This window comes from Elaeis guineensis, chromosome 2, assembly GCF_000442705.2.
Source record: "Elaeis guineensis isolate ETL-2024a chromosome 2, EG11, whole genome shotgun sequence".
NCBI lineage: Eukaryota > Viridiplantae > Streptophyta > Magnoliopsida > Arecales > Arecaceae > Elaeis > Elaeis guineensis.
The window spans coordinates 98,903,164-98,923,163 of NC_025994.2; the positions used below are offsets into that span (position 1 = coordinate 98,903,164).

Sequence of the window (20,000 nt, forward strand, 5' to 3'; positions counted from 1 at the left end):
TAGAGTATGACTATGACTAATCTAATATTGAAAATCAGATGATGACTTTCATTATATGGATGGGGCATGGATGGTGCTTGGACTGATTGGTAATACAAGAAATATAGTGTGTGAGTTGGATCAGCCTTAGACTAGATTGTAGCATTACATTTGGCCTATTACAGGCTAAAGCATGGTTGTAATTAGTTTAATATAGAAGAACAAACATTAATATGTATAATTATAACAGTGAAAAAAGAAGAGCACGTGGATTAGTTAGCCATATGTGAAATATGATATATTATCCACGGATTGAGATATGATTTATGGTTGCCGGTCATGGATGGAGTATGGTGTGTGTTTGGCCTATCACAGGCTGGAGCATGGTTGTAACTACTTTAGTGCTAAAATCAAATCAAAGTAATGAATCATATGTAATTGAATGACATCTGTACTACCCGGCATATGTAAAATATAATATTTGTGGTGTCAGCCATAAGTTGAGATGTGATTATCGGCTATGAACGAAAATATAGTATATGTTTGACCTGCCATGGACCAGAGCATGAGCGGATCTAATCCAGTGTCAAAGTGATAATGTAGTCATGATCCAACATGTTAATCAGATAATGAAAAATAATTTCACTAGAATATTATTGAATCGAATTGTTACTTATAAATCACATATATCTCGATTTTTTTGTATGGCGATATGTATGCAACTGAGTAGTTACACGATTAGACAATGTATATATTGGCAAGGCTTATATATATGTTCTATGGCATACATACTGATATGTTGAGCATTATTGAAATTATTGATGTATGAATTTTACTATTCTCTTATTGGCTAAATATTAACTCAAAGATATTTTATATTCATGCTGGTGTATGCATGGGAGATTTTTACTAGGTTGTAAAGCTCACAACATCTTTTTTTTTCAGAGTTACAGGATGCATAGCATCAGTCGGATTAGACGTAGAGTTTCGAGCGATGGAGTCAATAGTTAATTAGTTAGTTGATCTGCTGATACCAAATAAATGTTCAATCTTATGGACCTTATTCAATGATGAAGGATTGGTTAGGGTTTGATAGATATGATTGAATTTTTATAATTCTTTCAGTATCCTTGTAGATTTGTTTATTATTTAGACCATATATGATCTCTACAACATTATTTTAGGGTTCATATGGCCCATACCCATACTCGCTCCACAGTAAAAATCCCATGCGCATATCCACCTTGGGTCGAGTCAGGTTAGATCAAATAGAGATGTGGGTCTGATTGAGTCAGGTTGGGTATATAAGAGGGTTCGATCAGATCGGTGCATGTAAATAATATAAAATTATTATAATTTTAAATGATAGATATATATTAAAGTTATATCTGATAGGATTTAGATTAGGATATATCGTTATCTGTATCTAGTTCAAATCTACTTAGGATATTTTTTTTAGAACTTACATCCATGTCGGGTTCTAATTGGATCGGATAAAATCTATCTCATTTAGATCGGATCGGATTAGATATCCAATAAGTTGGCTAAAATTGCCACCCCCATGTCAATCACGGTATAGATGAGATGATAAAGTATTCTTTTGAGCGAGAAGGTGGCAGGCTATCTCACCTTTCCTTACATAAAATGACACGAGCAAAAGAAAAACTGAAAGAATAAGAAGCAATAAAATGGATAGAACAGAGGACGAGAAATCTCTGGCCCAACCCAAGAAAACTCACCCAGCGCAATAAAAGGCCCAATCCCACGATACAAACAGCCGTAGCCCAACTTGATATACTGTCCCGTCCAATCAATTTCTCGAGGCTCCAGCAAAAAGCTAGCCTGCCCAGCACAAGTGCATTCAAAATTCGAATAGGAAGAGTACTTCATCCAGAAGAAGAATCCTTCCCCAATTTATTGAATTAAAAGCATATTACGAAGGTCAGGAGCAGAATGTATGGAGTATGGTAGAAGAAAAAGATGGACAGCAATGTAAAAAAAAATACATCGGTGCTTGGAGCCATGGATCAAGGGTGGCCAGCTGGCAAGAGGGCTTTCAAGCTATGCCAGATTTTGTCGTTAGGGGTGGCTCAATACATAAGGAGGTCTAAAACTAAATACTAAAACATAAATTTTTTTATTAAAATTTATATAAATTTTTTACTAAAATTTTATTTTTCTAATTTTTTGAGATACAAAATTTTTAATTAAATTTTTATAACCAAGTCGTTCTAATATTTTTTTTTCAATTGATAATATAGCCAATCTATTTAATCTTTTTTGAGACATTATTGATCTTAAGTAATATTTTATTAATTTTAGTAAGATCAATAATCAAAATTTTTTATTTAATGAATCAAGTATTAGATAAAATAGTGAGAATATAATAATATAATATAAATTTTAAATTAAATAAAAATTTATAAATATTAGAATAATACTATCTAATTATTGAATGCTAATTACAACTAAGATGAATAATCAACTAATTACCTTATACAAGAGTGCAGACTGCGAAAAATATGAGTTAGAGTCTTAGAAAGCATTACCAAAGAGAAGAGTAAAGAGAATAAGGAAAGAAGAATTAAAAAATGGATACCATAAATTATTAAAAAAACTTACTTTTATAGGAAAAAAAATATAACTATATATCCAATGATTAAGAATTGACATATAATGAGATAAGTGAAAGAATATATGTGCATTGTTAAAATGGAAGTATTAATCACGGCAACACATCCTTATTTCTTCTGCTGCACTATCTATCACATGTGTCGCGACTCAAAAAAGGAAAAAAAAATTGACCGTCGCTTTCTTCCGCCTTCCTTGCCACCGCTCAGTCGCTAGAAGCCCGGAACCCCCCACCATCGGAAGCCTGGAACTCCACCACCACTGGAGATGCCCCTCAAGCTTGGAATGTCTATTGTCAGAGATCGGGAGATGCCCCACAAACAAGACTGCTACCATTTGGATTGGTCTACATCCTCTCCATCGACGGTGGTGCCGTCGGTGCCTCCAATGGTCTCCTCATTAGTGTCACCCTCGCCCACCTCAAAGCCTCCCTCTACAAGCTCTCCAACAATCCCACAGCCCGGATTGCTGACTTCTTCACCCGCGGCCCCAATGGGCACTCACTCTTCTCCACTGACGATGCCCTCCGCCTCCTTATCATGAATCACTCCCGAGTCTTGTGAGGCCGGGACTCCCGTCTCGCCGTCTTCGGCAAGAAGATGGCCTTGAGAGATGTTAGGGGTTGACTGCTCCCATCTCGTCATCTTTCATCTTTCATCTCCCATCTCGTCATCTTTCATCTTTCATCTCCCATCTCCTGTCTCCCATCTCCCATCTCATCATCTCCATCTCCGGCGCCATTCATCTTCTCGCGGGTGGATGGCTGGATGCGGCAGAGATGGATGGCAGGGGTCCAGGGCCCAAAATAAGGGGAGGGCCTAAAGTGAGGGCTTTGGTGGCTTTTCCCTTAAGCCGGCCCTGTTAAATTGTCCTGAACTTCCTTGACCTTCTACGGACTAAGATTCTCCCACAGCTGAAATGAATGGAGGACCTTTAGAGGAACGGAGTGAACAGATATTTTCTTCCTGAGGAAAATTCACCTATTCCTCTCCTGCCACGCACGCCAAAGAAGCGCCATCACAAGTTGCCATGGATTACAGCTAGAACCACGCAATGGACAACCTGAACTCACCGACCATCCTTTCTCGGCAATGGCAATGACCTCTCCTATGTGAAGCCAGTCCTTCAATGCCAACGAAACAAATACTTTGATTTTCTTAAGCACTGCCGCTTTCCATGTGACACTATTGTAAGGACAAAATAGCCCAACGCTGCTAAGAAATTTGTAATAGGAATCCACAGTAAAAGATCCACTCTGTAAAGTGGGCCAACAGGTCATGAAGGCTGTCAGGCTGGGTCATTTGATACTGAGCAAGAGGGCCCATCTTAATGTTCTAATCGAGATTTCTCCAACGTCACTGAGGGGCTATTGAAACATCGACTTTAATAGCTCTAGAAAACATATTATTAAACAAGAGACATAAAGAAAAGAGGCTAATCTAAACATAGTCCCAAAATCCAACATGATTGCATTTTTCAATCAAAAACCTGTGAATGCTAAAATGTTGTGAGATCCTTGTCGAATGCGCCGATAGTTTCCATGCCTGCTTAGCAAACAAACAAAGGTTGATATTCCTAATATCGTTGATTCTAAGACCTTCTTCCTTTGAGCTGCAAATGCTATCCCAACTCATCAGACAATAAAATCTGCTAACATTGTATTTTCATTTCTAAATAAAAGCTCTTCATATCTTATCAATTCTATTGACCGCCCATCTCAAGAGTTTGAAGATGAACATAAGGTAGGAAGAGAATGAAGTTGATAAGAGTGACTCTAACCTCCCGGAGAGTGGTCTCCTTTTCTATGCTATAAGTCTAGCATTCAACTTCTCTAGGAGTGGCATCCAACATTATTTTAGAATCTTCATATTTTATAGGGGCAAACAAATATATATGAATGGAAAGAGCTGGTTGTAATATATTAGAACCACTATAACCATATAGCAATTAATTGAACTATGAACCATAGAATTACACCTTTTTAAACTGGATGATGAGAACCCCACATCGATGAGTTGAGCCATTGGATGCAATCTATATCCTCTAAATTGCTCACACATAGATACATATAAATAGATTTTTGATGTATAGGCAGTTTAAAGATAGTATATTATATCTAATAGCTTGGATCATTGATATGAGATCCCCATTGTCCGATATATAATATAACAGATTAGAGTGGAGAACCATTCAAGCACACCCAAGTCTCTCTCTCTCTCTCTCTATATATATATATATACATACATGCATACATAATGGAATTTTTATTCCATATAGTTTCTACTATTTGATTCAAAGCAGATTTCTTAAAAAAAAAATGAAAGAAAAGGAGAGACAAATCTAGTCTATCCATTTATAGGAGAGGATTTTTTTATGGAAATAAGCTTGAATCATTTGCATCTTTGGATTCAAGATTTGTCCATCATTTTGGATTTATTTAATTTGGCGTAAGTGCACTTATTAGGAGCTTACTTAACTGAAATGGTCTTACCTTCCACAACATCGATCCATTTCATTCAAACTAGTTGTTATTGGACTTCGTGCTTTTTTGTGTGCAGTTTTTTCGTTACATTTTTACTCTCTCTTCTATGATTTATGAACACAATGGTGGCCCAACCTCCCCATGCATCCTGCTTGGACTCATCTGGCGAGTGCGGTTCAGAGAGATGATCATTTCAAGGCACGGAGCAGGCCTCCACATTAAAGTTGCAGAGGGATGAAGATTGTACCTTTCGCATGAAAGAAGCATTCATCTTCTTTTCATGAATCCACCAGCAAAATGCACAATAGTCGATTCAAAATATGCGCAAGCGGATGTATGAATTAGTTCTGATTGCTTTGAGACCTGTCTAGTGTGATCTAATAGTTGATGTCGTGAAAGAAGACCAATTATCCTTTTGTTCGAAAGATACAACCTAAACACAAAAAGATGGAATTCTTAAAATGAAAGGAAAATTCTTCATCCATAATTTTCATTGAAATTTAACCTAAGTTGGCTCGACAATTGGGATCCAAAGTTCGAATCCATGGTGGGGTGTTTCTTAGAGATGAGAAATAGAGGTGAAAATATGTAACCCTTTAACCTATTTAATTTGTTCTAATCCATCATAGATTGCATCAAATTATCTATTTAATAAAATGATCAAATTCGATATTTAATTTTGAATTTTTTTGCATGTATATTCTCCTAAACATTCAAATTTGTATAAATATCCTTTCAAAATTATTATTTGTATGTATATTCTTATAAAATACTTATTTTGCATGTATATCTTTTTTTTTAATTTTTTTGCATATGTACCCATATCATCTAATGCCGTTAAAAAAATTAATGGTTTAAAATTTAAATGATTAAAATATCCTTATGGATAGATGTGTAAAAAAAAATATAAGGGTATATATATAAATAGCAATTTCATGAGGATATTCATACAAATTTAAATATTTAGAAGGATATACATGTAAAGACTTCTGGTTTAATTTTTATCTATGTCATTTGGATGGATTCAAGCCCTCTTACTTTACAATGTAGTAATATATTATATAATATAACAATATGATGATGATATTATATAATATTTTATATATTATAAAATTATATTATATTTTATTTTTATGCAAGATGGGATGATTATGCCTATCTTATAATAACATAATATACCTTATACACATCACAAAGATATTTTTAATAAAAATTTTTAAAATAAAATATAATAAAATTATAAATTTTTATTATTATATAGTGCTCAAATTCATAATTATGTCTATTCTATATAAATGTACAAGCTATTCATCTAATATCAAGTTTAGATACTTTTCTTAGAAGCATATTATTATACATTAGAGAAAATATGGATGATTACAATCTATTTATTTTTTAGATAAAATAATTTTGATCTATTATTTGATAAAAAGATCTTTTTATCTATATAAATTAATAAATTAAATAAATTTATTAGTTTAATTATATATTTTAATTTTTTTATTAAAATAAAAAAATTAGCAAATCAAGAGAAGTATATTTATGTTAAGGGTTTTTTGCATGTATACCCTTTCAAATATTCAAATTTATGTAAATACCCTCATAAAATTACTATATGCATATATATTCTTATTGCGGCCAACTCCCTGTCGCCTGTCATCGAAAATGAACACCTGCAAAACAGCATCCATGCAGATCAGATTTGTGTTCGACGGAGACCCTCCGATGCCTAAGTTAGAGAGAAAAATTGATGAACAGAAGTTGAATGTAAACAGACTTCGATGTTTTTGATTTATCTTTTTGTAAAGAAAGATGTAATCAGACTTCGGTCTAATTTTGTAATCTTTTTTTTAGATAATGAAAGAAGTACTTTTGTTCTGAAATGCTCCTCTGTATCGTCGAGTCTGCAATGTCTGTTTGTAGGATAATCTCTGAATGTAGATTGTAGATCTGACCATTTTGCAGACTTTGCAGAATCTGTTGGTTGTGTAGTTTCTGACGTATTTAGTTAGGATAACGATGGTAAGTCGAATATTCATTACCCGAAGCTTGAACGGATTTATACATCATATTGTTTGATAATCAGTGGTAAGCCGAATATCCCTCGACTGACTGTGGCCATATCGGTATAGTTCCAATCTAACCTTGATCGTCTTGACATTTTGCCTTTCTTAGTTGATACTAAATCGGCTAATTAGCCAGCTGCTTCAATGGAGAGCCGACTATGAGGGCAGTGCGGCTTTTATGGAGAAAGTCTGCATCGCCGGTGCTGGCCTCCAGTTGAAGCCGATAAGTCGATTCTGTAAGAAAATCGAAATGTAGTCGGTGTCGAGATAGTCGATCCTCTGACTTTTACAGTGAAAGTCGAAGTATATTTGATGTCGAGATGGTCGATTTTTTAAGTGCTCCCGAAGCTGATCGACGTTCGGCCCCGAAAGCGAGGAGGCCTCATCTTCCGGAGCCGATCGGGTGTCGTCGGTCGGGTTCCCCGACCGAGCTCCCTGAGTCGGTTTCCTGGTCATTGTGCAGGGACCGAAAGAAGAGAAAGAAGAGAAGAAAGCAAGAAGGGGAAGGAGGACCACGAACCCGATGGACCCTCCGGAAGTAGAGAAGAGCTCTGCCCGCGACGACCGAGAAATCGCCCGGACAGAGTTTCCCCCAGCAAATGGCAAATGTAGGTCGAGGTCCGGGAGGTCCTATATATATATAGGACCGACCGACGGCCGAGATCCTTCCGCGCCGACCGAAGATCTCCAGATGCGCGACGCGTGGCGCCCGCCGGTTGGCCGAGGATTCGGCGCGCTTCGTCCCGGGGCGCCCGCACCGCCCTCATTAAATGCCGGAGCGGACGCCGGCCAACCACCATGACACGCGGCGCGCGGGGGTTGGCTCCGCAGTCGGCCGCCCGCGCCGGTCCACGTTCCCGATGGGACGCTCCACCCGCGATCGGTGCCGAATGTCCGATCGACTGACGCCGTATCGTCCGGCTCTGGCACCGACGTGAAGGCTGACAACGACAAGACGTGGCGTCTGACACCTGACGCCGGCGCGACTTCCAGCATCGACTAGACGTTCGGATCGCTTGGGATTCGTGAGATGTCTGACAACGGATCAGCCGGCGGTACGGTCGGATCAGCACGTGCGACAAATCCACTCCCAGTCGTCCGGCCTTGCTACCCGAATGAAGGCATCGGCCGGCTCTCCACCCGACTTAGGAGTGGAGGGGGGCAACTGTTGGGGGATACCCACCGACCGACCGACCGACTATCGGAGGGCCCGACCGGCTGGCGGCCCGACCGACCGACCGACTATCGGAGGGCCCGACCGACTGGCAGCCCGACCGACTAACCAACGGCCCGACGGACGACTCTGGCTGGCCGATCGTAAGTCGGGCGACAGGCCGACGGACGCCATCAGCGGCTAACTGCGGCCATTCCACGGTCCGTTCCCGACCGACTAAACCCAGAGGTCCGGTAGCCGACCCACATGAAGCTCGCCGACCGACGAAGGAGTCCGACGCCACTCTGCTGGCCACCGACCCTGGGTCGGCCGACTCCACCAACCGCCGTACGGCCGCCAGACGTTGTCAGCTCTGACACGGACATGCGGCACAGTTACCTAGGGGCATTGTCCCGCCGAGAGCCGGGTCAACCCTGGTGATTAGACGGCTACACGGCGACATGACATTTTCACGGCGGCTCTGACAGCCTACAGTGAGTTGACAGTTCCTCACTTGTCCGCGCCATTAATGATGGCGCCATACCGTGCTCCGCTATATATACCGGGGAAGGCAACAGTGCAAAGGGGGATCCGTCCGTCTCTTCCACATACGCAGGCTCGCTCCTCTCTCTCTCCCTCTCCTTCTCAGAGCTCTCTGTCTGCACTTCACTGTTGCCCAGTCACCTCTCTGACTTGACCGTCGGAGGGTCCCCGCCGGAGCCGTCTTCAGTCAGTGTGGATTTTTTTTTGTAGGTGCACGCTTTCCGACGATCGGGCGACGAGGCGATTGGCCGCAACAATACATATATGGCTTCAGCATTTTTTGGACCAAAATCCTTGTGTCCGCTTTGTTTGACACCTTGGGATGTTTGCATTCATCGCTTCCTTCTGCTGATACCGACACCAATAAACATCAAGAGAGTGGATGGCTTCCCCTCCAAGGATGTCTCTTCATCAATCATAACAGGTTGTTTCGTAGAGTATTTTAGTACATGGTCTTCATATCGCAATGATCCTTTTCTCCTCCTCTTGCTTCGCTTTTGAGGACACAAATCATGCATGGAGAGGTCCCCATGCTGTATAGAATTTAGGTTGGATTCTTCTAGAGTTATCCAATCCGACAATGTTCAAATTGTAAATTTCAAGATTTAACTTATTTACATTGGATATACAAATAACTTTTTCTTAAAGAAATTAGTTATGCAAATACTAGTGTGCTATAATGACGAAGGTGAATGCTACTTTGTGTAACAAAACCACCATGGTTGCACAATAGATGGCTTAAAATTTTTATAGCAATATAAAATTTTGCACCTAATATTGCTTTAAGAAATGGAGAAAAAGTGTATGTTGAAACCCAATCGGATATGGATTATATATCGGTATACTAATAGCCAAATTTGTTTTATTTGATAATTATGAATATTAATCGGATATAAAAATTTATATTTATATTTGTTTAAAATGAATATCCACTCTCTTCTCAAAATCTCTTGTTTTTAGTTCTTCTATCACTTCTTGAACAAGATTGCACCTAACTCCATTTAGATGACTGCATGTGAGTGATCAATTGAGTCAAAGTCGAATTTCGCAATTAAGTAGCAGACTTCTACTTATATGCTCGTGTTCCACACCTATATGGCTTCTAAAGTCTTCAGCATTTTTATTTATTTGGCAAGCTTTTCTTTAGCAATGATCCTGATCTCCTAAGGGTGTGTTTAGTTAATCATTAAAATTTTTTAATTTTTAAAAAATAAAAATCAAAAAATAATATTTGATAACATCATGAAAAATAAAAAATCAAAATCAAAAAAATTAAAATAATTACTTTATATGTAAAACAAAAATTTTTTATTTTCTAAAATTTATTTTTTTTATATTTTTTTGCTTCCGCACATCTAAAACACTAAATCAAAAAATAAAAAGTCCGAATTCTTTTTTCTTGTCGAGCTCTACACCTCCCCACCTCCTTCTCCCTCCCTTTCTGAATCTTTTTCACTCGTCAAGCTCTTCACCTGTCGTTTTCAAATATTACTTTTTACTTTATAGCAATATAATTACTAAATATATTTTTTATTTTTTTATTTTTTTTCAATATTAAAAATTAAAAAAAAATAAAAAAATATTTTTTAAAAATCAAAAAGTGTAACCAAATGCATCCTAAAGTTTTCTAGCCTTCCAAATTGGTGGCTCAACACAACGGTGAACCGTCATTTATCCTTGTTTGGCATGTTAAACATTTGAACAAGAATTAATAAATTTGCTCGTCTCCCATGACATTAAAAGATCGCAGAAACATAATTTGACCAATAAATTTTGATGTTCACTTGCATTAATTGTCCACGCAACAAAAAAATTATGTATTAATACATCATGAGTTATATGGGGTCCCTTCTCTTAATAAATGAACTTCAATTAACTCTATTGTGTGTGCCCTAGCCCTCTAGGATTAGCAAATTCGATTGCTTTTTGAGTGTTTTGTCTTTGTCATCATTCATTCAAAAAATATATTTTTTAGAACTACAATAAATCAACCTTAGTGCAACTAGCTTGCAACTTCTTCACATGGAAGAGCTGAGTCTGGAGTTCCAAAACCAGTGTTGGCGTCCCCACATATTTCTCTAAAAGGAAATGACGACTATCACCATTAGAGTTTGAACCTAGAATCTCTCTCTAGTGTGCACCAATTGAAGAAGTGCCAACCAATAGATCTAAGGCTCACTTAATTCTTTTTAGAGAAAAATTTTTTTTATGTACCATACGTGGTGCGCTTGTTTATACACCATGCATAGTGATTGGCTTATGCATGGGACAGGCAAAATATATTTTTTTTCATACCTCTATCTGCTCTCGTGCATGAGCCAATCACCGCATATAATACGCATGTTCTATATCATGCACGGTGCACAAAAAATTTCTCATAGGGAAAAGGGCTTGTTTAATTTGAGAATATACCTTCAATGGACTTTGGATCATCAACGCTTTTTAAGTTTAAATGCATTATTGCTCAGTCACCACCTAAACAATAAAATCATTAGAATTAAGTACGTCATTCCTTGATATATCTTTTTAATTAATCCTGGTCATCTTTAGCGGCTACTGGTAGTGGTCAATCCTGAATTTCTGATTTCTTTTACCGAACTGAACATTTCCTTGGCAAAAGGATCACGGTGGCAGCTCTTATGTCAAACTCGAGTGCGTCCAACTAGAAAAGAATAAGGACAATCGTGGGTATGGAATCAAGAAAAAGTACTTCGCAAAGGGAAACGATAGCATGCGATTATCTAATTCTCTAATGCGGTTGTCAATATAACATATATCTCAGGTATTTTTCTAATTTGTTTACCAACCACTACGCATATGATAGTAGGGTTGATTATGATTCGGAGTTTCCAATCTGGATGCTGTTGTTGCTGCTGCCGATGATTTCTTGTTACAAAAAAAGCTTGAAATGGGTGGAAAATCCGGGCTCCATTGGAACAAGCTTTAAGGGCCCAAAGACCCTGCCCAATACTAATAGTTTTTTTTAATGTAATACTTTATGCACTGCATGTAGTACAATAAAATTGATATAGAATGCACCGTGCCATCTCATTGGATCACGTAGCTCCCACTTTTCAATGCCCATTAAATATCTGCAGTTTTATTTTTTGATTTGAAATTTTGAATGACAAAAATGAATCTCTGTTCTGAAAAAATTATGACATCTCGTGATCTGTTTATGATATCCCGTGACCTGTTATGACATCCTGAAGGCATATTATTTCCTGTAAACAAGAAGTTATAAGGGGGGAAGGGCATTTTTAAGGGGCGTTGGAAAGCATGGCTATATGATCTAATGAGAAGGGGCGGTGCATTGTTATTACGCTGCATGCGGTGCACAAAGAATTTCTCTTTTTTTTTTAACACGTTTTCAGTCAATTGGGCCCTGCAAATTGAAAGCTTGATAATTGTTGGGCTTAACATGCAAATTAGGTAACAAGCTGCAATGGCTTCTGCTCCTTCCCCACTTGCTACCGTACATTACCCTGCTCCCTCCACCTCTAACGAATCTCAGCAGCAACTTTCTTGGCAGTGGCAAGAATTTTTGGAGGAGATGAGACCAGAATCAAAACAAGAAGAGTGGTTGAGACTTGGTAAGTAACATTCAGAAAAATATCGACATATAAATCTAATATTTATGTCTAGTTCTCAATGTATCTAATTAATCTAACCTTGGTATGCAGTGGAGATGTGCATTCTCATGGTATGCTGTGGATGGTATCTTCTCGGTGAAATCTGATGTACTTTCGGCATTTTAGTAGTTGAAATCATCAATGGGCAAAGGAGAAAGGGAGTTTATGTCTCCGATCTACACCTCTACCTTCTTGGAGGTGTGTGTACAAAATCATCCATCACATCCATTGTTTTATGGAATTCGTCGCTTCCATTCTACTGAAAGCACTTAAAATTGCTCCAGGCCTGGAATATATGGAGTCAAGGCGGGAGCTGGAGTTGATCCATGTATTGATTACTCCTTTTCCGTAACTGAAGTCATGGGCATAAAACTATAAAATTAGGCCTCTAATGTGTACAAGAAATTACCTGATGATGGACCGACGGTGTCATCTTTAGTTCTTATATTGGGCAGACATAGTGCAACATTGCCTGAACCGAAGCAGTCTTGTTTTGCAATGAGATGAGGCAGTTCTGAATCAAATTTATCCTCAAATAAGCAAGATAAAAATAACATAAATATTTTAACCCTCACAATTTCTATCAGAGGCCAAAGATGATCTTATCGGACAGCAAGGAACCATAAATTTTGTCAACCTGAGAAAAGATTGTTATTATACAGGAAACTGATGGTTGTTGTATGGTTACACACAATGTTCTAACGATACGTTTTCTTGCCCCCTTTCTTCTGAGAATTTTTTTCCTCCCATTGTTGGAGGACTAGTTTGGTAGCATTTCAGCTTTATTTGTCTTGTACGTATTTGCAATAAGTTGAGAAAAAATTGGTGAGTCTTCACTTTTTGGCGACCAATTTTTGAAGTAGAACAATGTGGCGAAGCGGATATAGGAAGACTGGCATACCCCTGGCAGTTCAGTGCACTAACTGGCCCAGGTAGAGTCCGTGTGGAGAAATTATTGGATAGGTTACATCGATCGTGGATCCGAAATGAATTCACCTAATAAATCATTCTAGATTTACGGTGGGCCTGATCCACCGAATAGAGTATTTTCTCCCGGCTGTGTCCCTCGAGCAAAAGAAGGAAACACTTTTCTTCGCCGAAAAGCAACTGCGACTCCACAAATAAATAATTGAACAAAAGCAGCTATGCTTCTCTGTAAAGGTGACAAGGACCCTCCTCGTCATGTGGTTCACAAATTGGTAAGAGTTGAATCTGGCGGCTGTGATACGTTTTCGTCTGAGAAATTTGAGACCTGATGGGACCCTAAATTTATACCAACATCAACCAACGATAGCAGAATTAATTACTCAATTTAGGGGCGAAGTACCAATATGTTTTTTTGCCCCCTAATGATTTCGGCAACACCTTGCTAGGTCCTGTCTATGTGGGCCATCGTATTAATAGATGTTCAACCTCCCAAGCACATCATGAGGCTATGTTCGTCGTAACCATCCCGTCATGGTCATGACTTCCAGCATATATCACCATTAATCCTAAAGAAAGATTGTAGACTGATGGAGTCCAACATGACTGACGGGATAATTGTCCAACTTGTCAACTTGATCCTGCAGATCTAAAACCAGCGGAATCCATATCAACATTTGGTACTCCTCGAGACATCTTTCCCATTCGGAGTCATGAAAACAATCCACCACAGGTCATTCCTTCTACCATCACTGTTCACCCTCTTCTTCTCCCTTTCCATTGCAGGTGACACCCTAAATCCAAACCAGCCTCTTGCTGACAATGAAACCCTAATTTCCTCCGGCGGGAGATTCGCGCTAGGCTTCTTCAGCCCTTCCAACTCAAGGAACCGGTACATCGGCATATGGTACGACGAAATCCCCATCCAGACGATAGTTTGGGTGGCCAACCGCGAGAATCCCATCACAGAATCGACGGGAGGAAGCCTATCGATCGCCACCAACGGCAGCCTCATCATTTCCACCGAGAACTCCACCGTCGTCTGGTCCACAGCCGCGACGGGCTTAAGCAATCCCGTTGCACAACTCTTGGACGATGCGAACTTCGTAGTGAAAGAAGAGAGCAGCACCGACTCCAATAGCTTCGCATGGCAAAGCTTCGACCACCCCACCGACACGCTGCTGCCCGGCATGAAGCTCGGGGTGGACCTAACAAGCGGCCTGAACCGCAACCTGACGGCGTGGAAGAGCAGCAGCGATCCATCCCCCGGCGAGTACTGCAACGCCATGGATATAGATGGCGATCCCGAGTTATTCCTCTGGGATGGGACGCGGAAACTGTGGAGGACTGGGCCGTGGAATGGGCAGCACTTCAGCGGCATCCCGGGCACCACCACCTACCAAGGCTTCATCTTCAGCTTCGTGAACAACAAGGAGGAGGTGACCTACTCCTATGATATAGTGAACCAGTCCCTTGTATCAAGGCTGGTGGTTAACGAGTCCGGCGTGCTACAACGGTCGGTGTGGCTCGCCGGAAATGGCGGGTGGAACATCTTCTGGTTTGCACCCATGGACCAGTGCGACCCACTGTCGACATGCGGGCCTTACGGGGCCTGCGACCCGAACAACTCGCCGATATGCGAGTGCCTGCAGGGGTTCACGCCGAAGTCGCCGGCGAATTGGGAGCTTCGGGATGGGTCCGATGGGTGCGTGAGGAAGACCAAGCTGGACTGCAAGAATGGAACGGATGGGTTCGTGACGGTGAGCCGCGTAAAGCTGCCGGACACATCAAATTGCAGTGTGGACATGAGCATGAACCTTGATGAATGCAAGGCTATGTGCTTGAAGAATTGCTCTTGCACCGCTTATGCTGGTGCTATCATCGGTGGGGGTGGCAGTGGGTGCATAATGTGGTTGTCGGAGCTTACCGATATACGTTTGTACACAGATTCTGGACAAGATCTCTACGTCCGGCTGGCAGCGGCTGATATAGGTATGTTATTTTCCATGGATCTCATCGTAATTGTAGGTTGAGATTAAATTGATTCGTGTATTGTACACCAGAGGACCAGGTACGTACCCTACTTGCGTGATTTGATCCTTATTGATCAGCATATCAAGCTAATTTATGCCTTTTAATTTTGAAGTATGTGCATGGTTGTTATTAGGCGTACAATCCATTGGTTAGCGAGCTTAGAGTAATGTTAATTATTGGGGTATGCGCATCTACAAACCGACATGAAACAGTGTGAGCGAAGCTGCACATTAATTTTCTTTTCTCGACAAGTCAAAAAAAGTAAGAGGCTTCCCCGGTGAATATTATATTACATATTATAGTGGGCTGCAAATTAATTGTTAGGTGTAGCGGAGCTGTACATCGGATGATAGCAACCAATTGAATAAAATTGGGTGGTGGCGGTCCAATTGGTTCGTTGTTTGGTTTAGAATGTGATACAAAACGCCGATGTTTTTGACCGGCTAAGTCTTCGTCCATGATGCTGACCGGCTAACCTTCCAGGAAATTTTCTTTTTTGTTTTTTTTTTGATAATGGCTAACCTTCGAGGTATCTAGATACCATCCAAATTAGTTTAGAGTCTAGGATTTGCCCTTAGACCGATTTATTTTTGGATCAGGGCTGATCAAATTTTAATCAGCATCATACAATTTAGACTATCTATATTTGGTTCCAGCAAACTGAGATTTGATCCTGTTTAGTTCCTGCAAGATGAAGCAAAATTTGGCACAGGGACAGTATTTAGGGTCCAAATTAGGTCTAAATTTGATTGAGTTCCTGGGGCGATCAACTACAAGGTATGATTATCATAGGTTCCTTGGATGCGTGTACATAAACCTTATTAACTTTTACTACTGGTAATTGAAATATTTGACAGCGCATGCATGATCTTTTGTTTTTGTTTAATACACACATGCATGACTTTGGTTGGCACGTATTGAACATTTGCAGCAAGTGTCAAATTGGCCGCCCTCGTGCCAAAGAATACTGCAAATGGATCGAGTTTTTTTTTTTTTTTTTTTTTTTTTTTTTTTTTTTTAAACCATTTTTTTTCTTTTTCAAATAAGAATTGCATAATAGGACATACAGTGATGTGCATCAAGAGTCAAAAAAAAACAAGTTCGCCCCAATCGGAAGCAGAAAAGTATATTCCTACGTTATCTAAATTTCTCTGTCATGGCATCCAATGCTAGCGTGTGGAATGCGTTTTTTCCTTTTTCTACCTCTAAGTCAACAGTTGAGCCAGTCATGAATGCTGATAAAATGCATTTTAAAAACGCTTTACATCATCCAAATTTACAGTCATTAATTTGTTAATGCACTTCAAAACGCTTCCTAACTGGTATGATGATGATAATGATAACAATGTCAATGGTTCAGCAGCCGCCCAATCTCACGGGAGTGGACATGCACCGATAGCAATCATTGTCGTCCTTGTTTTAGTGGTGCTCCTACTTGTTTGTGTGGGCTTTTTCTTGTGGCGAAGGAAGAAAAGGAGACGGGGTAAGCAGAAATCTTTGTACCCAGAAATGTTTTCCTCGTTCCAGTTGTTTGCTTCGACTTGTGATCCACGTTGTAACACCAGATGACAGGTTGTCCAACTTTACTGCGAATTAATTTGGCTGCTATTTGGTACAGTTATGTTAGGTGCGACTTCCTTGAGTGACCAAAACATTAGTGAAGAACATTTCGAAGGAGATGACTTAGAGCTGCCTTTATTTGAGCTGGGCAACGTCGCGGCTGCCACAGACAACTTCTCCATTCTCAACAAGCTTGGAGAGGGCGGGTTTGGCCCTGTTTATAAGGTATCGCTGATTGAGTTAAACTCCACATTTATTTTATTTCGACTGATGTCAAAGGTGTTGGACTTTGAGCATCATGAGGATATCAATATTTGTGAATGCATGCTCTCATGCAAATCTGTTATTATTATTATTATTAGAAGCTTGAAAGATGTGCTGTTCCAGAAAAATTTTTAGGTTCTTAGAGATGTCAGGCCAAGTATGAGGGATGCCAAATCTAGATCTTTCAAGTCTTAAACCCAGTGTTTTATCTGGAATACTAAGCTGATTATATCAGTTTCTCCCAAATGATTTCCTCCTTTCAAAGAAAATTCCGGGCCCATTTTTTACCCACAACAAATGGTTCCAATACTGAAGATGTTTCACACTCAATCCACCTCCTTTAGATTTACGCAGTGTTCTAGTTCACCAAAGAGTGAAAACCTGCAGATGAGTTAATTAGATTGAATGAGTTAGCATAGATTTATTAGAAATTCAGTCTTATAAAATGGTTTAAGTTAGGGCCAAATGAGTGACCCAAAATGACCTGTTGTCCTTGACTTGACCCAAACTATTGCCACCCATGCAAGAAACCCACTCAGCAGGGAACCCTCTAACCAACATTAAATCAAGAAAGCAATTCCAGTTTAATTTATCAAATGCTTTTTCAAAATCTAGTTTACAAAGCTAGCTTTTACGGTAGACTAGCTACATCTTCATGTGTACACAGAAAGCTTTCTGAGTATAGTTCTTCCATTAAGGAGCCCAGATCGAGCTTTATCAGCCAAGGGAGGCAAGTAGCAAGCATGCCTTCCGGAAATAACTTTGGCGATAACTCTACAAGCTAGGACTATTTGATAAACAATAAGATCCTTGACAGTCAGAATACATTTTAGAAATAAACTTACAGATTCCCTGTCACGGAGTGACCTTACAGAGATACTTAATGATTAGCATATGGTCAGCTATATCTTTGGATTTTGCAGTGAGGAACTTGTATCTTCCAATAGCCAACACAAGAATTCATCTATTGTTGCTTCTCTCCTAGCAAGTGCAAAGCTGCAACCCCATTTTCCCCTTTGAAACATAAAGGCACAATTAGTAAAGATTTTTTTTTTCGGAAGCAGGGTTTGCTCCAATTTTCATACTTCTCTACTTAGCAGTAAGAGATTTTTTTTTTTTTGGTTCTTGGATAGTGTATTACCAAAAATCAAAATCTAGATAATTAAGCATTGATCTCCCTTTTTCTTAACAAAAGAATCAATTGATCTGAACCAAAGTCGATAGTGATGTAGGACATCAGCCAAAAACTTCCTAATGTACACTCGGTATGGGACTAAACATATGCCTTTACAAGTCCTCACATACTCCTCACATTGGATTGAATATTGGTATCATTGTCAGTAAGAGGGTCTAAATACAAAAGCATGGTTGGTTCATAGCTAGTCCCAAAAAGACCCATGCATAATGCAATGTCCATTAGCCACATACACCATTTGTGATGACTCAGGATTTCATTGAAAAAAAAATACTACCCAAAGATTATTATTTGAGGTCCTTCACCTTGTTTTAATATCCAAAACCTCCTCAATGCACTCCTAATATGGGACTAACACATATCTGTGGGGGTCCTTATAGTTCAAATGTCAGCAATAAAGGTTGTAAACTAATTCCAAATATACATTTAATTATGGACTTGATCCTGATCCCATACAATAGGGAATCAAGGGATCTATATGATCATGAGTTTACTAATGTTTACATTAAAAAGAGTTTACTAATGTTATTGGTATGTTGGATGTGTTATTTACCAGGGTAAACTCGGAGATGGACAAGAAATTGCAGTGAAAAGACTAGCTAAAACTTCAGTACAAGGCCTTGATGAATTCAAAAACGAGGTTGTGCTAATTGCCAAACTTCAACACAGGAATCTTGTGCGGCTTGTGGGTTGCTGCATTCAAGGAGAGGAAAGAATGTTGATATATGAGTATATGGTCAACAAAAGTTTGGACGCCTTCTTATTTGGTTTGCTTTTCTTTCCCATTTCCCTTCCTTTCATTGTATTATCATTATTATTAAATCAAGAAAAATCTAAGACCTGTTTATCTCTTTGAACTCTTGCCAGATAAAGAACAAAGCGCATTGCTGAATTGGCAAACCCGCTATCATATCATTGAAGGGATTGCCCGAGGACTTGTTTATCTTCACCAAGACTCCAGATTCAGAATTATTCATAGAGATCTTAAAGCTAGCAATGTTCTTCTCGATAAAGAGATGAATCCAAAAATCTCAGACTTCGGTATGGCACGAATTTTTGGAGGAGATGAGACAGAAGTCAACACCAGAAGAGTAGTTGGCACATAGTAAGTATGATTAACAAATATGTTTGTGATTATATTCTCACCAAAAATGCTCATGGTTAATTTTAACCATTTTGTTGGTGAAATCCAGTGGATACATGTCACCTGAGTATGCAATGGATGGCGTTTTCTCGGTGAAATCTGATGTGTTTAGCTTCGGTGTTTTAGTTCTGGAGATCATTAGTGGAAAGAAAAATAGAGGAGTTTACGCCCACTCTTCCCACCTAAATCTTCTTGCACATGTAAGTGTGGATCAAATTATTTCATCTGTGGGAACCTCTTTCTCAAATTCTGACATTCAATGGAATTTTGTTAGGCCTGGAGTTTATGGAATGAGGAGAAGAGCTTGCAGCTAGTTGATGAATCACTGGGATACTCCTTTCCCGCAAATGAGGTAATAAAATGTATAAAAGTGGGTCTTCTATCCGTCCAAGA

General features: G+C 39.3%; 2 protein-coding genes across 6 annotated transcripts in view; both read left to right on the plus strand.

The window, feature by feature from the left end:
* LOC105049548 (G-type lectin S-receptor-like serine/threonine-protein kinase At4g27290) overlaps window positions 1–12,843 on the plus strand; it is a 21,946-nt gene extending 9,103 nt beyond the window's left edge. For 3 of the 5 annotated variants that reach the window (XM_073252345.1, XM_073252346.1, XM_073252347.1), the window contains one exon: window positions 5,169–5,345. In XM_073252345.1, coding sequence (XP_073108446.1) covers window positions 5,169–5,330 — 162 coding nt within the window. In that variant the 3' untranslated portion in view covers window positions 5,331–5,345. Of the gene's footprint in view, window positions 1–924; window positions 1,104–5,168; window positions 5,346–12,286; window positions 12,448–12,537 lie in introns of those variants that run through there. The other 2 variants (XR_012138858.1, XM_010929229.3) reach the window with 2 other exon arrangements.
* Window positions 12,844–14,098: 1,255 nt separating this feature from the next.
* The window catches only part of LOC105036383 (receptor-like serine/threonine-protein kinase SD1-8), a 6,318-nt gene continuing 416 nt past the window's right edge, over window positions 14,099–20,000 (plus strand). Inside the window, exons 1-7 of the mRNA XM_010912151.4 lie at window positions 14,099–15,402; window positions 16,805–16,927; window positions 17,063–17,229; window positions 19,020–19,230; window positions 19,331–19,568; window positions 19,657–19,807; window positions 19,882–20,000. The exon at window positions 19,882–20,000 is cut by the window's right edge and continues 416 nt beyond it. Of these exons, the coding sequence (XP_010910453.2) occupies window positions 14,124–15,402; window positions 16,805–16,927; window positions 17,063–17,229; window positions 19,020–19,230; window positions 19,331–19,568; window positions 19,657–19,807; window positions 19,882–20,000 (2,288 nt within the window). The 5' untranslated portion in view covers window positions 14,099–14,123. The remainder of the gene's footprint in view (window positions 15,403–16,804; window positions 16,928–17,062; window positions 17,230–19,019; window positions 19,231–19,330; window positions 19,569–19,656; window positions 19,808–19,881) is intronic.